This window comes from Eriocheir sinensis, chromosome 27 (assembly GCF_024679095.1).
Source record: "Eriocheir sinensis breed Jianghai 21 chromosome 27, ASM2467909v1, whole genome shotgun sequence".
Lineage (NCBI taxonomy): Eukaryota > Metazoa > Arthropoda > Malacostraca > Decapoda > Varunidae > Eriocheir > Eriocheir sinensis.
This window is the reverse complement of record NC_066535.1, coordinates 1,625,672-1,646,116: the sequence shown is the minus strand read 5'-3', so window position 1 is coordinate 1,646,116 and position 20,445 is coordinate 1,625,672. Positions and strand designations below refer to the sequence as shown.

General features: G+C 43.2%; 1 protein-coding gene and 1 long non-coding RNA gene across 2 annotated transcripts in view; one reads left to right on the top strand and one right to left on the bottom strand.

Moving 5' to 3' along the window:
- Positions 1–7,542: 7,542 nt before the first annotated feature.
- LOC127003975 (uncharacterized) lies at positions 7,543–8,467 on the top strand. Its single transcript, XR_007757489.1, has 3 exons — positions 7,543–7,736; positions 7,934–8,020; positions 8,293–8,467. It is a non-coding gene; the product is annotated as an uncharacterized LOC127003975 (long non-coding RNA).
- An 899-nt stretch (positions 8,468–9,366) lies between these two features.
- Positions 9,367–20,445, bottom strand: part of LOC127004269 (two pore potassium channel protein sup-9-like) — a 258,313-nt gene continuing 247,234 nt past the window's right edge. The window contains exon 7 of the mRNA XM_050871834.1: positions 9,367–13,055. Within this exon, the coding sequence (XP_050727791.1) occupies positions 12,839–13,055 (217 nt within the window). The 3' untranslated portion in view covers positions 9,367–12,838. The remainder of the gene's footprint in view (positions 13,056–20,445) is intronic.

Sequence of the window (20,445 nt, the reverse complement as noted above, 5' to 3'; positions counted from 1 at the left end):
ATACGGTCCATTAGATGGTCTGTATCATGAAATATGCCAACAATGTAGCAAAATTACCTTCACTTTCACCACATTTTTTATACGGGGCTTGAAGGTTTGCGTGCATGCATTGCGTCAAGCAAAGGAAAATGATGGAAAGCGACGATTCTCTGGTATCTAATTTTGGCGCCCCCCAAACCGCGCGCCCGGGGTCTGGGCCCCCTCCCCGCCCCCCCTATACGTCCGCCAATGCGCCTATCATCATAGTTAAAATAAGAAACTAGATGTAATATTATAATATAAAATAGTTTAGCTACCCATTTCAGTTTTTCCTGGACGTTATTTAAGAAAATGGAGATTTACCGATAACAATTTTATATATGACTTGTTGGCTTGGCACGGGACATGACTAAAGATTATAGATGGTTCAGAGACAAAGTGATGGAGTCAAGACCGAGATGGTTTGGAATTATGTAGACAGATAAAGTCTACCTTTGGCGTCGGATGGTTTGACGTTATAACTGCTCTCTTGAAAAATGTAATTGACGAATCATTATATTATATTATTATTATATTATATTTTATATAGGGCTGCCTCCATGAACCGGCATAAGGTCTGTCATAACGACATCCTCAAGCGGCTTCTGGGGCTTCCTAGATGGACTAGTTCATCCCTGGCCTTCACCGGGTACGGGATGAACTGTCTGGCTGTGATGCGTCGCCACGCCGCGTACAGTATGAGAAGTAGAATGTAACAATCTGGGAACTCCACCATCACCTCCGTCAGACAGAGCTCGGCCTATGTATGTGTATCTAAGCGGCGGGAGTTGCTGGGCCTTCTGTTCGTGTAGATTGTGCATAAGTGTGCCGTGCACACGCATATATAGTCATAAGGTGTCAATTATTTCAGCGTATATGTATCTCGGTTGATCTCTTTCGTTTACTTGTCCTGTTTTATATATATATATATATATATATATATATATATATATATATATCTATATATATATATATATATTTATATATATATATATATATATATATATATATATATATATATATATATATATATATATATATATATATATATATATATATATATATATATATATATATAATAATAATAATAGTAATAATAATAATAATAATAATAATAATAATAATAATAATAATAATAATAATAATATAATAATTATTAAGTCTTAACGGCTGTTATATATCAGAGATACATGTTGCAAAATATATTTATAAAAAAAAAAACGAATACTTAATCTCAGCCCATCCCCTATTAATTTAGACGCCGGGTCAGGTGACGCCTGATGACTAGATGGGGTGGAGAGGGATGGGGAGGTTACTCAAATACAGGCACAGTAGTGATGTTTAACCCTGGATCACTGTCCCTTGTGATTATCGTCACAAGCGGTAGATCTATCGCCTGTGCACGAGAACCCGGGCAGTACCACCAACCTTCACCGCCCACAAGTCCTCTTTCTCTAGTGTGTTCTGCATGTGAGGAGTATGATTCTTTCGCTCCAGTGCATACATTTTTTGTTCTGCCCCGAAAATGAGTATCATACACAGAGACAGTGAAATAAGGGTACATAATGATGCATTCGATCGGTATGTATATTTTTTTTATTGGTTTTCAGGCAAACTATAAACTGTTTTTACTTTTTTGACACTACCTGGAATCATCATGGGGGGCAGGGGGAGGAGGAAGTGGCTGAACACAGCATGGGAACATGGAAACATGGAAATGCAGGCAACAGAAAGACTATTGGCTCATTGCGAGATTGCTCGCTCTGGTGATTTGATCTGCTTGACTGCCACTTTGTACCCACAGAGCAGACGAAAGCACTTCGGTACTCAATTTACTCCTGATGCAATGAAATGACGGTTGATTCGATTTTTAAAGGCTCAAGGAGGAGTAGGTGAATCAGCCAGGTATTATGTCCACAAGTAGGGAAGAAAGTGAATGTACACTCTGAACAAAAAGTTCTCGAACACTTGGGCACGATGGATGTGGATAGGATTCGATCGTGGCTAGTCGCCTCGGAATGATTGGTACCCATGATTATGATGACTCATCTGAATCCATTACTGTATATGATTCGTTTCGATTCTGTGTTGATTTGATGGTCGCAGTAAGTCATACTCACGTTAGTCTCCGCGGACACCCCACAAGACCGGCTTAAAGCCATTATTATCCTTCACATTGAAGACCTCATTTATCGCCAGACAGCACGGCGGATTGATGTGTCCATCTTTACCGTATCACTATGGCCCAGCAGATATGTAGAAACCAAGGTATCTATAAGGGAGGTACCGTTATCTTCATTGAGATCTGTGGTAACACAAAACAAAATATGATTTTTTCCTGTTTGTTTTGTAAGTTCCATTATAATAAAAATAGGCTCGCAATCTTAAACAAAAGTGTCGATTTTTTTGTTGCACTCCTGATACTGATACTAACAATGAATAGAAAAAAAAAATCCGGAACAATCGTAATTGGAAAAAACTTCTGTCCTGATTTTTTTTTTTTTACAAGAAAGGAGACAGGCACACAAAAAAGGAAACAATAATAAAAAAAAAGCCCGCTAATCGCTGCTCCTATATAAAAAGAATCAAAAGAGGTGGCCGAAAGAGAGGTCAATTTCGGGATGAGAGGTGTCCTGATACCCTCCTCTTGAAAGAGTTCAAGTCGTAGGCAGGAGGAAATACGGATGAAGGAAGATTGTTCCAGAGTTTACCAGCGTGAGGGATGAAAGAGTGAAGATGCTGGTTAACTCTTGCATAAGGGGCTTGGACAGTATAGGGATGAGCATGAGTAGAAAGTCATGTGCAGCGGGGCCGCGGGAGGGGGGGGAGGCATGCAGTTAGCAAGCTCAGAAGAGCAGTCAGCATGAAAATAGCGATAGAAGATAGAAAGAGAGGCAACATCGCGACGGAATTTTGGAGGTAGAAGACTATCATTATTAGGAGGAGAGCTGATGAGACGATGAGCCTTAGATTCCACTCTGTCCAGAAGAGCTGTGTTAGTGAAGCCCCCCCCCCCCCCCCAAACGTGAGATGCATACTCCATACGAGGGCGGACAAGGCCCCTGTATATGGATAGCAACTGTGCGGGGGAGAAGAACTGGTGGAGACGATACAGAACGCCCAACCTCGAGGAAGCTGATTTAGCGAGAGAGGAGGTTTGAAGTTTCCAGTTGAGATTTTAAGTTAAGGATAGACCGAGGATATTTAGTGTTGAAAGAAGGTGACAGCTGAGTGTTGTCGAAGAATAGGGGATAGGTGTTTGGAAGATTGTGTCGAGTTGATAGGTGGAGAAATTGAGTTTTTGAGGCACTGAAGGACACAAGGTTCCTTCTGCCCCAATCGGAAATGATAGCAAGGTCTGAGGTTAAGCGTTCTGCAGCTTCTAGTCTGGAGTCGTGTACTTCCTGTTGGGTTGGCCTTCTTTTGAAAGAAGTTGAATAATGCAGAGTAGAGTCGTCTGCGTATGAGTGGACAGGACAGTTTGTTATCGAAAGAAAATCATTGATGAATAACAGGAAGAGAGTGGGTGATAGGACAGAGCCCTGTGGAACACCACTGTTGATAGGTTAAGGGGAAGAACAGTGACCGTCTACCACCGCAGAGATAGAACGGCCGGAAAGGAAACTGGAGATAAAGGAACAGAGAGAGGGATAGAATCCGAAAGAGGGCAGTTTAGAAAGCAAAGACTTGTGCCAGACTCTATCGAAGACTTTCGATATGTCTAGCGCAACTGAGAAAGTTTCACCGAAACGGCTAAGAGAGGTAGGTAAAAGATTTACCCCTTAATAGGGGACAGGGCCTTAGGCCTAAGGGCGGCCAACAATGCCTTCGAACTTTAAGTGTGACGTCTGTCCCGGACGATTTGCAGCTCAGTACTTCCAGCTGAGTAAAACTTGCCGCCTCTGCGTTCAAAGATTACAACTTCAGAAGGCTGTGACTGAATGGAAGGCCAAACATAATGATCTTGAAAAGAAATTCGAAGCCCTTCAGGAATTTGTTGCAAGCAATGTGGCAGTGACTCCACCATCGATGGTAGAGAGGCCCTCCACCGAGACTGTGTCCTCTCCAGACGAATCTCCTGCTTCACGGGAGGACGTGTTACCTGCCTCACAGGTTGACTCCCAGCCTGCCTCACAGGCTAACCCCCAGCCTGCCTCACAGGCTAATCCCCAGCCTGTCTCACAGGCTAACCCCCAGCCTGCCTCACACGCTAACCCCCAGCCTGCCTCTGGACAACCGCCAGCCTGCCTTACAGGCTGACCCCCAGCCTGCCTCATAGGCTAACCCCCAGCCTGCTTCACAGGCTAACTCCCAGCCTGCCTCACAGGACAACTTCCAGCCTGCCCCACTTAACGCTTCTCTTCCTGCTTCACAGGATGTCGGGTTCCAACCTGTAAGGAATGGAGCCAAACCGAAGCAGGCAACCAAGGATTTACTGACCCCCACCACCTTCAATAGGTTCCAGGTGCTGGCAGACACCATGGAGGGTGAGTTTGAGACTCGCCTATTTGGGGACTCCATGGTGCGTGGCCAGCTGGTTGAGTTCTGTGGTTGTTCATCAAACGGCCGCAGAAAACGTTACTGCTATCCAGGTGCCAGACTGGACGACATCACCGCAGCGTGCGATGATGTCACGAGAAATGCCGACCAAAACACCCTCTTTGTCATTCACGCGGGGACAAATGACGTAAAGACAACCCGTTCTGAGGAACTGTTTGATAAATACCGCCGCATGATCAAGCAGTATAAACGTAAAACGGATGCCAGTAACATCATAATCTCAGGAATCCTCCCGAGGGTCGGTGCCGAATCTAGCTTTTACAGTAAGGCCTTCAGCACAAACAACAGACTTCAGTCCCTTTGTTCAAAAGAAAACGTCCAGTTCGCTAACTTGTGGAACAGTTTTTACTACGATTCAGACTTGTTCCTTGCTGATGGCATCCACTTAAAACCTATTGGAGCAGCCCGTTTCGGGAGGCTGCTCTGTGACCAAGTGGCTCTTCGAAAGCCAAAAAACGCGGAGGCGAGAACACCAGCAACTCCACCGTAAGGGAGCACTCAACTCGCGAAACCTCCGACTCGAATCACATTAAAGCTTGCTATGTAAACGCTCGTAGCCTACGTAACAAATTTGAAGACTTAGAAGTCCTCGCAGCTACAAATCATTATCACATCATCGGAGTCACAGAATCTTTGATAGACACTTCAAATAGAGATTTCATTGTGGAATATAGATTACCGGGTTATACCATCTTTAGTCATGAAAGAGAGAACAGACAGGGTGGAGGCGTTATCTTTTATATCCACAACTCTCTCCATCCAGTATCCGTGAAAAACAGATATTATAACCAATGTAGACACGGTCTTCATTGAAATTAAAAATAAATCGCGTAAAATAGTAATTGGACTTGTTTACAGACCGCCAAGGCAGACTCTTGATATTGACCACGCATTAAGTGAATTATTATTAGAAACAAGTAGCAGTTGCGAGGCAGTAATTGTTTGGGACTTTAACTTGCCAGTGAAAAGATGGGGTGAACCGTTGAACTGTCATACAGGGCTCGACCTGTACACAAATTTACTAGAAAGTGATTTACATCAACACGTTCAAGAACCGACTCGGGAAAATAATATACTTGACCTTATCTTTTTAACGACAGCTGATCTAGTTAACGAAGTAAATGTTGGTCCAATTTTTAGTTCTAGCGATCACCGAACAATCACATTCAGCATCAAAATGAATGAAAGTAAAGTAACTCCTAGTAAAGAAAAGTTGCTTGATTTTCAGAGAGCGAATTTCGTAAGACTCCGATCAATTCTAAATAATTCTGACTGGACTGAAATCTCGGCGGAAACAGATATTGATAAATCTTGGGGGGCCTTCACCACAATATTGAACAATGCCATAAGCATAAGCATACCCTATCGTAACAGACGTTTAAGAAGAAACCCAAATGGCGGAATAACGAAATTCAAAATAGCCTCTCTCTTAAAAAAACGCGTATACAGTAGATACATATCAACTCAGAGTGAGGCTGACAAACTAGAGTTGGACAGAATTCGCCGCGAAACCAAGAAATTAATAAAACGAAGCAAGAAAAATCTTGAAGGATATATAGCGGAAACGAGTAAATCTAATCCTAAAGAATTTTTTAGCTATGTAAATAATAAAAAATCACTCACTTGTGGTATCGGACCTTCTTCCTTATAGCCTCCGTGGTAGAGACGGACACCACTAGTGACACGCCTCGAAGGAGACTTAACAGTGTAATGTTCGCAGGGGGTGCATACACAAATTATTAAATAAATACCTCCCTCTGATATAACGTATACTTAACCAAGCTCTCGCAGTATGTGATTTACTACTAATTTTGGTAGACATTTTAATTTCATATACATTTACTGCCAAATATACTCTTAAACTACCACCTGAAATTGTCATTCCCTCACTTGAATAGGACTGTGACGTCACCCACAACATTTAAACTGACTGATAGTTCTGAAGCGGAATGGGTTACAAAATTATTTTATTCACTCGTTGGTACTAAATTAGTACCAGAATGACGTAAATCTACAGACGAAAAAACACCTTTGTGACGATATTAATTTCATCGAGATCAAGCGACAAGGCTGATTAGTGCGCATGTAATACTGAGTCATTGGCAATTCACTCCTTCACACAGAGCATGTGTACACAGGGCTACCACCCGTTCTACACAGGGTGAGGTGTCTCAAAAATTTTCGTCCGTGTATCTCAGAATGCATGGTGCTTAAAGCACTCGATAACTTTTTTGTGGAGAGTGTACAGTAAGAAATGAAAGTGAAAGAGAAAAAGAGTGATGGAGGCTGTCAGTGACACTGCAGTAAGGACGGCTCATAAGGTGCTAATAAGGCCAGTCACTAAGCTCTGTTTCTTGGAAGGTCTCGGAACACAATAAAGTCTGAGAAAACAATGAATTGTCTGATCATGACATAGTATAATAATAAACATTCCTTCCTTTTACTTCTTCACTTATCCGATCGGCTCCGATCGGCAATAACACTCCTCCTGTTGGGCGGTCCCATTCTCCCAAAGCATTATAGCGGCAAGGTGCCGAGTACAGAACACACATGCAATAACTGAAAAGAGAATACAGCTCTCCCCATACGAGTATATGTTACGAATCGAGAGTGTAATGCAATACAAAACATTAGTACAAATGGAGTAGAAAATACCACCCTGACTATTATATAACACTCACGATTCGTAACATATACTCGTATGGGGAGAGCTTTATTCTCTTTTCAGTTATTGCATGTGTGTTCTGTAATTGGCACCTTGCCGCTATAATGCTTTGGGAGAATGGGACCGCCCAACGGGGGGAATGTTATCGCCGATCGGAGCCGATCGGATAAGTGAAGAGGTAAAAGGAAGGAATGTGTAAGTTTAGGTAGTGAGGTAGTGAAGATGGAGACGGAGATCTTTGGTTGTGGGGTGGTATAGCTGCACGATGTTTACAAAATAGGTGTGTCACGTCAGCATTTCGGTATCCCCACACGTGCACTTTTGATGAATCAACATGTATGGTGGGGCGCTCAGGGCTGTGAGTAGGAGGCAAGGGAGTAGCAGAAGTGAAGTCGCGGTGGAGAGAGTGCCCCACTGTTGTCCTCGCCTCGAGCCTCAAGGAGCGAGTAAACTAGCCAGAATATACTCGAATATACTCAGAAGACCCAGAAACGTGAGTGAACAGTGTAGTCTTAGCTGTAGTTATAATTGTGTCCTTGTGAATGATATAGATATTTTGCCATTGTCATATTTTAGTGTGGGATTGAAATATTTAAATAATGATTAACAATGATTTATTGCTCTTTGAGTAATGTCAGTGACGGGTTCGTATTCGTGATTCTGTAATGCTGATGATGTCCGTATTAACAGGTTTTGACCGAATATACAACATCGAGCCAACGAGACGGGTTTTACTCACCATCCTCGCCCTTCACCGGGGCGATAACGGTCATGAGGGTGAGAAAGGCTTCAAACCAGCAATAACCTTCATACCAGGAAAAGGACACTACAACAGTTCCCCAACCCAATCTCCAATCCCCGTTGACCCTAAACCTGGCCCCTCCACTGTGGAAAACCCCCAACCTAGTCCCTATACTTCCCCAACAAAGAGATGACGTCATAGTTATCATTTACTTGTCCTACCCAGCAAGCAGCGACGAGCATGAGCTAGGAAGTTCAAGATTTTTTCTACTTTCTATCGTTACTAAAATACACCCAACTTTTGACAGCCTGGTCCACACCAACCCGGGGTCCATAATGCCTGGGGAGGCTGTCGCTTCCTGGGGGACGTATCGGTTCCACGTGGGGCGAGATAGGACTCTCTATGAGCACACCTGGTCTATCAAGGGTAGGCGGTGGCGTAGGTGGTAGCGTACTGGGCCCACATTCAACGCGTGATGGACGACGCGGTTCGTGCACCACCACACTACCACTCCGGATTTTCGCCGCCGAGTGGCAAAAAACCAAACTACCCACATGCTGTCCTGAAGACCACCCATCAACCCGGATCAGAGGAAGCCGTCCAGAATCAACAAGAACGAGTTCAGGGGGCAGCATGAGCCCATGCAGATGGCGCCACACTACACTCGCTGCCTGCGCCACGGGCTGGGCTGCTGACCCCCACCTGGAAAAAACCTGGGCCGACCATCGACCCCCCCCACCCGAAGATGACTACCACCAAAATAGGCAATATAAAAAAAAAACAACAAGGTCCTTTGAATAGCTTTTTTTTCTTTTTTTTTTACCAGTTTTTCAGTTACATTCCTTTTTGTTTATTTATTGTGTTCAGCTTATTTTCATTAATTAAATAATACATAAACAGTTTTCAGAATTATAGTTGCTTATTATAAGAATAGTTGTAATGAAATGTGTAAGACACAAATATTAGTAAGAATTTCCAAAAGGTTGTATACGATCGTACTCAAGGACAGTGGTTAAGGACTATCTGGAGGGATAGTAATCAGGGTTAAGTCCAGGCTGGCAAGGCAAGAGGAGGGCGATTACTGCTCGGCGTGGAGATGATGGTTCGGGGGACATCCGCACACTGCACCCTGATTGTCTATCACTATAATTTTACTGTCTTTTATAAGATGTTTTTTAAATGAAAAAATTGTAGGGGAGGGGGAGTGGGTCTATAAGGTGACACACAGCAGCTACGGGGAGCCATGACCTATGCTATGTCTTTACCATCTGTCTGTTCTTGCCTCTACTACATACCTGCTGAGGGTGTCAGAGAGTAGTTGCTAGTCGTCAGTACGTCACCGCTGCGAACTAAAGAGTGGGCAGGTAAAAAAAAATCAGTGAAAGGGAAATGAGTTTATTACAAATAGATACAGATGGCTAGAAATATATAGCCTTGATAGGAGAAAAGATACTGAACTTATATTTCTCTTAGCTTCCTGACTGTCGAAAATTTGTCCCCTTGCCCGGGTCGAAAGTTGGAAATTCCTTATTGGAGTAACAAAAAAACAAAAAAAGTCCTCACGGTGAAGAATAAGGAGCCGCAAGGATGTGAAGGGCACGATGAGGAGGAGGTCCGCGCGTGCTGCTGCTGCCGGTGCTGACTCTCTCGTCGCGTTCCAAGGCTTCGTCATCAAGGAAAAGCAGTGAAACCCCGCCGCTATCAGTGAACCGGCTCGTTGCCGGCGTTACCTCGACGAGCTGAGCGATAATCCATCCGTGATGAATTTAGCCTACCTGAAGGTTTTGTTGCTGTGTGCATTGTAATTTCGATGTGACTAACTAACACGTTAGTGAAGCACTACTGATTGACGTCCATGGTGGCCACAGGATGCCCCTGTGTGAGGGTGTCGTGACTCCTGTGTGTGTTGTGATGATTTTTTTTTTTTTACGCCAGTGTTGTTCATGTTGTAGAAATTAGTATTGTAAGACTATTCCATGAATATTCTTTTGCAAATACTGTTAAGTGCATATTAAAAGTTCAAGCTAACGATATCAAAATATTAATCTTTAAGGATAAGTATAATATTATTGTTATTACTATCATTATTATTATTTCTATAATTATCAATCATTAATTATCATTACAATATATGTTCCTCCTCCGGAACAACTATATCACTTTTATGTGAAACTCTGTACGTAAGCAATAGGAAGAAAGAGGCTAATTTATATTGCAAGCAACAAGAAAATAGTGACTTTTATTTTCGACGTGTGGCCTTGACGAGTCCCTGTCACAGGCTGACAACAACAACAACAACAACCCCGTGGCGCCCACCGCCCACCGGCGCCTCTGCCGGGATCACCGCGGCGACAGCTGCCGGCAGTCTGCGCAGCCTTCCCTTCGATGACTAGTGTGGAAATTATATAAAAAAGAAAGCAGTGTAGTAACAGAACCATCACTTCGTTTAGTGAAGTCAGCGTGTTCATTGACGAGAAATGGTTTATTGACGTTTTCATAGGGACATCAGTAAATAAATAATTCTCCTCATAGTTCAGCTGTTAAGTTATATCTGTCGTTCAGTACATTCTCTGTTGAAATTAACTTATGTTAATCAGCGAAAGTTCATTTCCAGTTAAGGACACTTTAGATACCTGGATTATAATGTAATGTTATTTAGCAGGAAATCATCGGTCTGTCGGAACTGTGTACAAAATACGGTTTTGTTTAAACGGAAACCAATCTCCACGTGGCTCGCCCGAGGAGCCTGGCATATATCCCGAAAAGTTCACTCAAAACTTTGAACCGCCAAGTATAAGTGACCGTACGGACTGCATTACTGACAAGCGGCATTGTTCAGCCCTTAAACACATCTAGTTAAGCTAGCAAGTGAGGGAAACTTTGTGAGGTGGGAGGAGGCATCCCCCCATATAAGCCCGGCGCTGTGACAAAGACTCGACTAAAAATTCTCGCTAACAAACTTCCACGCTCGGCCTCTCGGTCTGCTCTCACGCTCCATTCACCGCCGGGAGAACAAGGGGGAGGAAACGATATAACAAAGGAACCTTCAAGAACGCACGTTTAGTTTTAAGGCTAAGTACGATTCGTTATATGGATTCGTCTCCTCGCCTTCTACGTTCTCTCTCCGCGCCCAACTGACGCCCGACGCCTCCCTCTATCAAGCCTTGATACGTGTTTAATTTTTGGACGTAAAATCACAATGACGCGGATGTCTCTGGATACATGTGCACACATGTACTTGCTGGGCAGGAGAGCACCTAGAAGACGTGCATCGTGAAGCGAGGGGCTGATGACAAAATTTGTTCCCTTGGAAACATCGCCATATGTCCAGGTTTGGGCACTTGTTTTGGGTCTTTGGACGTTTTCGGCTCTTAACTGAAAGAAGAAAAGACGCCACCAATCGCTGCGCAAATACCCCAACAAAGGCAGCATTCGTCTTCGGTCTTCTGCTCATAAAACTGCTTAGGCTGTAATGTATGTGGACATAGTGATAATGGGAGGCTGCACCGAATGGCTGGTTCGAATATCAGGTCACTTGCATCGCTCCAGGTAAATGAAGCCTTGCCAACAAGGCGACAGCGTAGTATATACACCGGTCAGCCCTCTTATGTTTGTATTATGCCAGAAATCTGCTATCACAGTTCTTGCCAGTTAGTTTAAATGCAAAATTTTATTTTTTGATACTTGAAAATGTAATTAATTTATTTAGTTAATTTTGCGTCACAAATTCGAATCACACCAATGAGTTACAGATGATCTTTTGAGATCTCTGAAATCAAATAATTTTGAAAGTTTTCTTCCATCAGGGACCATTTCATTGTCCATAACAACAATATTCATTCTTGAGTGTTGAAAAAAAATCTTTACACCTGAGGACTCCATGTAACCCTAATAAATAAATCTTCAGTCATAACAAGACAAGTTTGAACTTTGTGTGTGCTAAGATTATAAAGCTAATAAATTTTAGGAGTCAACCAATCAGCGAGTCGATGGATGAGAGTGAGGAACAAAATTCTACCTGCCGCAGCTCCATCGCCTGTCCAATTGTCTGCATTCACAAGGGCCACCACTTTACACCTTCCCTGCTACGTGTAAAGTGCATTACAATGAAATCTAGTAAGCACTTTTTAGTCCATGCGTAATTATGAAGAGATACAGAAGAATTTGCTTAACATATTATTCCCAAGCACTTTTGTACCCAGAAAAGGACGAACGCAACCACATCTTTTCCGATCCCTTCGAAATTGTCTCTCATATTCCGATCCAGGATAAAGACATAACAGCTAGTGAGGAAGGAACTCTCCGGGCGTCTGGACAACGTAGGAAAGGCAATAGCTAACACTGGTGCAATACAGCGTTCGTTCAGGCCTGTGGACCCGCGCAGGCGCTAGGTTAAGATACAACGGTTAGGACGGCTTTCAGTTAGTTCTGCGATCGACCCCTGGCGTGACGTGCGAAATATTAACATGAAAAATATTCTCCCTATTGTAAATACTGGAAGATATCTATAACAAATAAGAACTGGATATCTTACAATAGTCAGGCATTGTCCGTTATGCGTGGCAGGCACTCCCAGGAGGCCTGGCCCCCTACACCTGCACGCAGTTACCCGGCAGTGGCTGCCCAAGGGCTCCGCACCACCAAGAGGCCAAAAAGTTCCCTGACCAACAGCTGCCTCAGTCTTGTGAAGAAGCAGTTCAACACTTCGTTAACGTTTATATATAATCCGTGAACTTCGCTCTTTTTGCTTGCGCTAACTTGTTCCCAGTGACCTGATCGAGTGTCCAACGTTGAGACTCGTCCGCCACGTGTATGTACCGCGTCCCCGACCCCTGTGCTCTCCTTGACAAAAGCTAGACAGAGTTTCTTTTGTGAATCTGCGCAGGAGTGGACATGACCTCACACTCCGAAGAGGAGGAGCACAGTTCCTCCTGCGTCTCGGTGTGTGTCACCTGCTGGTCGTGTTCTCGCATCACCTGCAGCTCTCGCTGAACTTGCTGCTCCCGCTGCTGCCGTAGACGGTGCGCCCGCGGCAAGATGTAGGAGAGGTACTTGGACCGCTTCCTGAAGCTGCCGAGAGACAGGAAGTGTGTTAGACAACATTCGAAGGGAAATAAAGGAGCTATTTATTATTTATTTATATTTGTTTTAGCTCCTAAGAAAATTACTCTATCGTTTCTATGTGTTAGAATATATTAAAAAAAAAGCAAAAGTAACAGTTCCTAACAGTATGTATGTGTGTGTGTGTGTGTGTGTGTGGGTGTGTGTGGTGTATATATATATATATATATATATATATATATATATATATATATATATATATATATATATATATATACATACATATATATATATACATATATATATATATATATATATATATATATATATATATATATGTATATATATATATAAAAATATTATAAGAACATAAGAACATAAGAACGTAAGGAGTCTGCAAGAGGCCGGTTGGCCTATACAAGGCAGCTCCTGTACACTCAACCCCACCTTACCTCACCATCCATGGCTTTATCTAACCTCTTCTTGAATGTGTCTATGGTATTGGCACCCACAGCATGGCTCCCAAGCCTGTTCCATTCGCCCACCACTCTATTAGTGAACCAATTCTTGCCTATGTCTTTGTTGAATCTGAATTTGTCTAAATTAAAACCATTGCCACGCGTCCTACCTGGCTCTTTTTGACATCCCCTTTATTAAAACCCTTCATCCAGTTATAGACTTCGATCAAGTCTCCTCGCAACCTTCGCCTTTCTAGAGAGTGTAGATTTAACTGCTTCAGCCTGTCTTCATAAGGCAAGTTTCTCACCCCCTGAATCATCTTTGTCATCCTCCTCTGTACAGATTCTAACATCTTGATATCCATTCTATAGTAGGGGGACCAGAACTGAACTGCATAATCGAGATGAGGTCTAACTAGTGCTAAGTAAAGTTTGAGGATGACTTCAGCGCTCCTATTGCTCACTCTCCCTGAGATGAAACGTAGTACTCTGTTGGCCCGATTTTTAGCCTGAATGCATTGAGCCCTAGGACGGAGGTCAGTGCTCACTAGGACTCCTAAGTCTTTCTCACGCCCAGACCTGCTTAGAGGAGTGTCATTTAAGGAGTAATTGTGTAAGGGGTTATTCCTACCTACACTCAAAATGCTACACTTCCCGACATTGAATTCCATCTGCCACTTCCCCGCCCAATCATATAGTCTGTCAAGCTCATCCTGGAGAACGGGAGCGTCGCTGTCTGATTGTGTGTGTGTGTGTGTGTGTGTGTGTGTGTGTGTGTGTGTGTGTGTGTGTGTGTGTGTGTGTGTGTCATATGTCATAGTTTTCATCTCTGTCAACCGCCTCAATTACTTTAGTGTAGAAGGACAACAGGTTAGTAAGGCAAGACCTACCCTTTGTGAACCCATGTTGTGAATCATGAATCAAATTATGCTTTTCTAGATGGTCCCGAATGCTCCGGGCTATAATTGACTCCAACATCTTTCCTACAACTGATGTTAAGCTAACTGGGCGATAGTTTGAGGTGGCTAACTTGTCTCCCTTTTTGAAAATCGGCGTCACATTAGCTACTTTCCATTGATTGGGCACATACCCAGAATTTACCGACATCTTAAAGATATCGGCAAGAGGGCCACTAAGGACTTCCTTGCTCTCTTTCAGAACCCTTGGGAATACTTCGTCTGGGCCCGGCGACTTGTTTTACTTCAACCTACCAATCTCATCCTGGACTACTTGCCTAGTGATGATCACATCCCTCAACTTGTCGTTCTCTTCACCCTCATATATCTGAACTCTCTCCGGAATGGTTGTTGGATTTTCCTGCGTGAAAACTGAGAGGAAATAGTTATTCATCATTTGACTCATATCTTCTCCATTCTCAACGAGCTCGCCCGTGTTTGTTTTCAACGGTCCAATTCTGTCCCTTGTTTTCGTCCTGTACAATTTGAAGAAGCCCTTGGGATCGCTCTTGGCCTCGTTGGCTACCCTAATCTCATAATTTATTTTTGCTAGGCGGGTGTGTATATATATATATATATATATATATATATATATATATATATATATATATATATATAGATATATATATATATATATATATATATATATATATATATATATATATATATATATATATGTAGAGACATTTTGACAAGTTGGTGAAGGTGAGTAGGGAAAATCAAGGGTCAAATCAGAAGTTTATTCCTGACTAGTTTCGCTTGGTACAGCTTCTTCAGAGGAATGAATACACCAGTGAAAGCATGCTATATTTATACACAAAGACAAATCCCTAACTGGTAACTGCCTAGGCTTCCTCCTCGGTGGTCAGGTCGGGTCATGTGGACCTCTCTTGGGTGAGTGAGGTCTAGGGTGTGGTGGTAGCCGTTGGTGGTCCGCCCCTTTAATCGCCTGCCTTGCCGTGACTGCCGCTGTGATCCTTGCCCATTTTATATCACCTGTTCTCTGGTTAATATTTTCCCTCACTGATATATGTAGCGCTTTCAGTACCTTCCTCCGTAGTTTGCTTATTCCTTTCTCCAAAATCACCGCCCCTTCCCAATTAGGTAAATGCCCCCTCTCGTCAATATGGTTCACTAGTGCGCTCGTGTGACGGTGGTGACGTACGTCTGCTTTATGTTCTCTTATCCTTTTGCCCAGGCCTCTGTATGTCTCGCCATAGTATGCACTGTCGCAACCATTACAAGGTATTCTGTACACAATCTATCTTCATTATCACGGTCATTCCTCTTAGATGTCACTAATTCACCGATCTTTTTCCCACTGTCACACCACCGCAGTACCTGTTGGACGTAGCGCGGTGGTGAGAGCCCGTGCTAGTTTCGAATCGGGGACCACTACGTAACCGTTTCCTTTCGACTTTTTCTCAGTCTCTCCCCTCTGCATAATGTTCCGTGCTTTCCTTAATGACAGCGCAAGCATACCTTTAGGATAACCTAGTTTGCCAAATGTCCGGTTGATATAATCTATTTCTTCATCTATGTGGTCCTGACTGCAGATACGTAGTGCACGAAGGTCACCACCGTCACACGAGCGCACTAGTGAACCATATTGACGAGAGGGAGCATTTGCCTAATTGGGAAGGGGCGGTGATTTTGGAGAAAGGACTAAGCAAACTACGGAGGAAGGTACTGGAAGCGCTACATATATCAGTGAACGAAAATATTAACCAGAGAACAGGTGATATAAAATGGGCAAGGATCACAGCGGCAGTCACGGCAAGGCAGGCGATTAAAGGGGCGGACCACCAACGGCTACCACCACACCCTAGACCTCACTCAACAAAGCGAGGTCCACATGACCCGACCTGACCACCGAGGAGGAAGCCTAGGCAGTTACCAGTTAGGGATTTGTCTTTTGTGTATATATATAGCATGCTTTCACTGGTGTATTCATTCCTCTGAAGAAGCTGTACCAAGCGAAACTAGTCAGGAATAAACTTCTGATTTGACCCTTGATTTTCCCTACTCACCTTCACACACACACACACACACACACACACACACACACACACACATATATATATATATATATATATATATATATATATATATATATATATATATATATATATATATATATATATATATATATATATATATATTTATGTATATATATATATATATATATATATATATATATATATATATGCATATTTCTATACTTACTAATGTATTTTAACTGACTTCACAATAAAGGCAAAGGACGTCAAAGATACACTTTTGAGAGACCACTCAGAGACGAAGGGTTGTTAATCATACCAAAGACCATGATTTTGCCGAGATGGCAGCATATTGTGGAGTTATTAATTATAGAAACGAGCGGAAAGTTTCCTTGATAAGGCATTTTATACATAAAGAGCAAGAGATACGGAACAAATATAGAAAATAACACTATAAAAATGTCAAGGGAAATGGCTGGCAAATTTGGTAAGAGTTAGCATTCCAGATGCTGGAAAAGACATATCTTTGTTTGCAGTGATACTATCTGAGTCGTAAGTGTAGTTTTATTTATATTTAGGGAATGTCATTTCAATAGTCGATAATTTACCCCGTGTGACACTCGACACTCAGTCACCCGGCCTACCGCCCTGCCTCATAATGCCGACAATTCATCTTCATATTGTCCTTTGGAAGAATTCCTTTACTTTGAATAATTATAGTTTCAATAACTTTCAACTATATCTTGTATCAGTAAACAAATCTTGCCAAATCATAACGTAACCAGCATTTAGGAAAATAATTTGAGCCATCCCAACCCACCAGCAGAACATCTACTTAAACCCCATGCATAAATACTTTTTTTATTTTTATTAACGTAGCCTTCTCTTGTTTCCTGCCATACTCTCCGTCTCAGTCAACACCAGAGAGTAGTTTTGCACGCTCTCTAAGGATCAATTCTCTTATTTTATTTACTAGCAAAGGAGGCAGCTCAAGTGGTGGGGGAGGGGGGGGAGCCCACTGGGCGCTGCTCTAGTGTAAGAAAAAAGAATGACAGACCAGAAGAGAGGTCAATTTCTTACTTTTCCGACCAAACTGCATACACAAAACACATTTCATCAAAGTTTGTTTTTAAAATTACTATTAAATCATGATAAAGAACAAAAAAAGCAAGCTCAAAGTCCTTATCTGGGGAAAGTTGAAAAGTTTAGTTTAGTCGGTGCAACATCTGTGGTCATATGCCGGAGAGAGACAAAATGGGAAGGAATTATAGGAGAAGGGAACAGACCCCAGGAGACGGGACACAACCCCCGATTAATACCTGGTGCCCATTCACTGCTGGGTGGACAGGGGCGTAGGGTATCGGAAAAGCCGCCCAAATTTTTCTACTCCGCCCGGGAATCGAACCCGGGCTCTCTCGGTTGTGAGCCGAGTGTACTAACCACTGCACCACGAAGTCCCCTCCTTATCTGGGGAGAAAACCAGAAATGTCCCAAGGTAGGACCCATTTCCTTCTTCTTTCTATTCATTAGCGTTTAAAACGTTAAAACGTTAAAACGTTAAAACGTGGTGTTCGCTCTAACTGTTCATTATGTGGAATACCAACTCTCCTCTAACTCTTACTTCCTAACCAAAACACAGGTTTTTGAGGGGCCTGACAGTAATTTCTATTCTGTTCCCGCCTATCTCCTAAATTTCAGTTCAAACCTCAATGATTTTTTTTTTTCCTCCATAACATTATTTGCTTTCGTGCCCACAATCTTGAATCTTCAGAATTTCCCACCAACTGCCTAAGATTTAATTAATTCATTGTATTACTAAATTAGTCTGAAGTGTTTTATATCATCCATTTTATAAATGTTTCCATGCATGATTTGGCCTACACTCCTTCATACGGTTTTCAATGAGATTTGAAGGCTACTAAACGATATATGAATATTACAACAGAAGATAAGTTCGCCAGGTCGGAAATGAGATCGGGACTTTTAATTAAACCAATTTTAACCGTTTCTTTTTTTCTGATGTATTTTTTTGAGGTATAAGGTTCTTTGTTTGCCTTATTTCCTCTTGTGCGGTGTATCTTGCCCTTATATCTGCTGTATCCTCCGTTAGCTGATGATAATAGGCTACATTGCCTCCAAGAGTGACCATCCTCTTTCTCGTTACTGGCTGGTTACGCGTTCCCTTAAAGTAACTGAAAACATGCCACACCCATTGCATTATGGGACATTTACGACCTAAGTACTATAAGACGTATCATACCTTGATACTGTTTCTTTGGTAGGGTGGCGGTGGTGCAATGGAAAGATATGTTCATCAGCAGCAAAGCTGAGCACAGTGCCGACGGGCCATTAGTCGCCCGTGTTAAGATGTTCCTATAATAGTTATTTTGTTATGCCCTACATCAGCGACACCATTACTGGGAGGTTGAAAGTGTGGTGGTAACAAAGTTTCTGTACGGGGCGATGTTCAGGACAGGCGGGTGCGAGCCACCGTGCAGGAAAGCCTCGCCGCTTCCAATATTCAAACACGTCCGCGGGTTGTTTGCATTGGCAAGACTGCCGGTGTGTGTGTGTGTGTGTATGTGTGTGTGTGTTTCGGGGGCCACAATGACCACACATAAAAATCCCACTTGCACCAACTTCGTCAAATCCCCTACCACCATGACCACCGCCACCACTAACTTCATCACCTCCTCCACCATAACGTCATCACCTAACCCACCACAGCTGCCACCGCCACCACCAACAGCACCACTACAACGTCCACCACTACTACCGCGACTGCTATCATCACCACCAATATAACCGCTACTACCACCACAACCGACAACGACACTATTACCACAACTAGCCTGATCACTACTAATTCAATCACTGTCCTTTCAATCATCACCATTAATACCACCAATACCATTATTAACACCACCATCATCACTAATACCCCTGCTACCCTCATAACCACAGCCACTAATACCATCATCACCACCACCACCACGTCTACCAATGCCATCACTACTCTAATTACCACCACCACCACCACCACCTCTACCAATACCACCACTACTCTAATTACCACCACCACCACCACCTCTACCAATGCCACCACAACTCTAATTACCACCACCACCACCACCTCTACCAATGCCACCACTACTCTAATTACCACCACCACCACCACCACCACGTCTACCAATGCCACCACTACTCTAATTACCACCACCACCACCACCACGTCTACCAATACCACCACTACCCTCATTACCACCACCTCTACCAATACCACCACTACCCTCATTACCACCACCTCTACCAATACCACCACTACTCTAATTACCACCACCACCACCACCACCACCACCTCTACCAATACCACCACTACTCTAATTACCACCACCACCACCACCACCTCTACCAATGCCACCACTACTCTAATTACCACCACCACCACCACCTCTACCAATGCCACCACTACTCTAATTACCACCACCACCACGTCTTCCAATGCCACCACTACTCTAATTACTACCACCACCACCACCACCTCTACCAATGCCACCACTACTCTCATTACCACCACCACCACCTCTACCAATGCCACCACTACTCTAATTACCACCACCACCACCACGTCTACCAATGCCACCACTACTCTAATTACCACCACCACCACCACCTCTACCAATGCCATCACTACTCTAATTACCACCACCACCACCACCACGTCTACCAATGCCACCACCTCTACCAATGCCATCACTACTTTAATTACCACCACCACCACCTCTACCAATGCCACCACTACTCTAATTACCACCACCACCACCACCACCTCTACCAATGCCACCACTACTCTAATTACCACCACCACCACCACCACCTCTACCAATGCCATCACTACTCTCATTACCACCACCACCACCACGTCTACCAACCACCACCACCACCTCTGCCACCACTACTATTATTACCACCACCACCACCACGT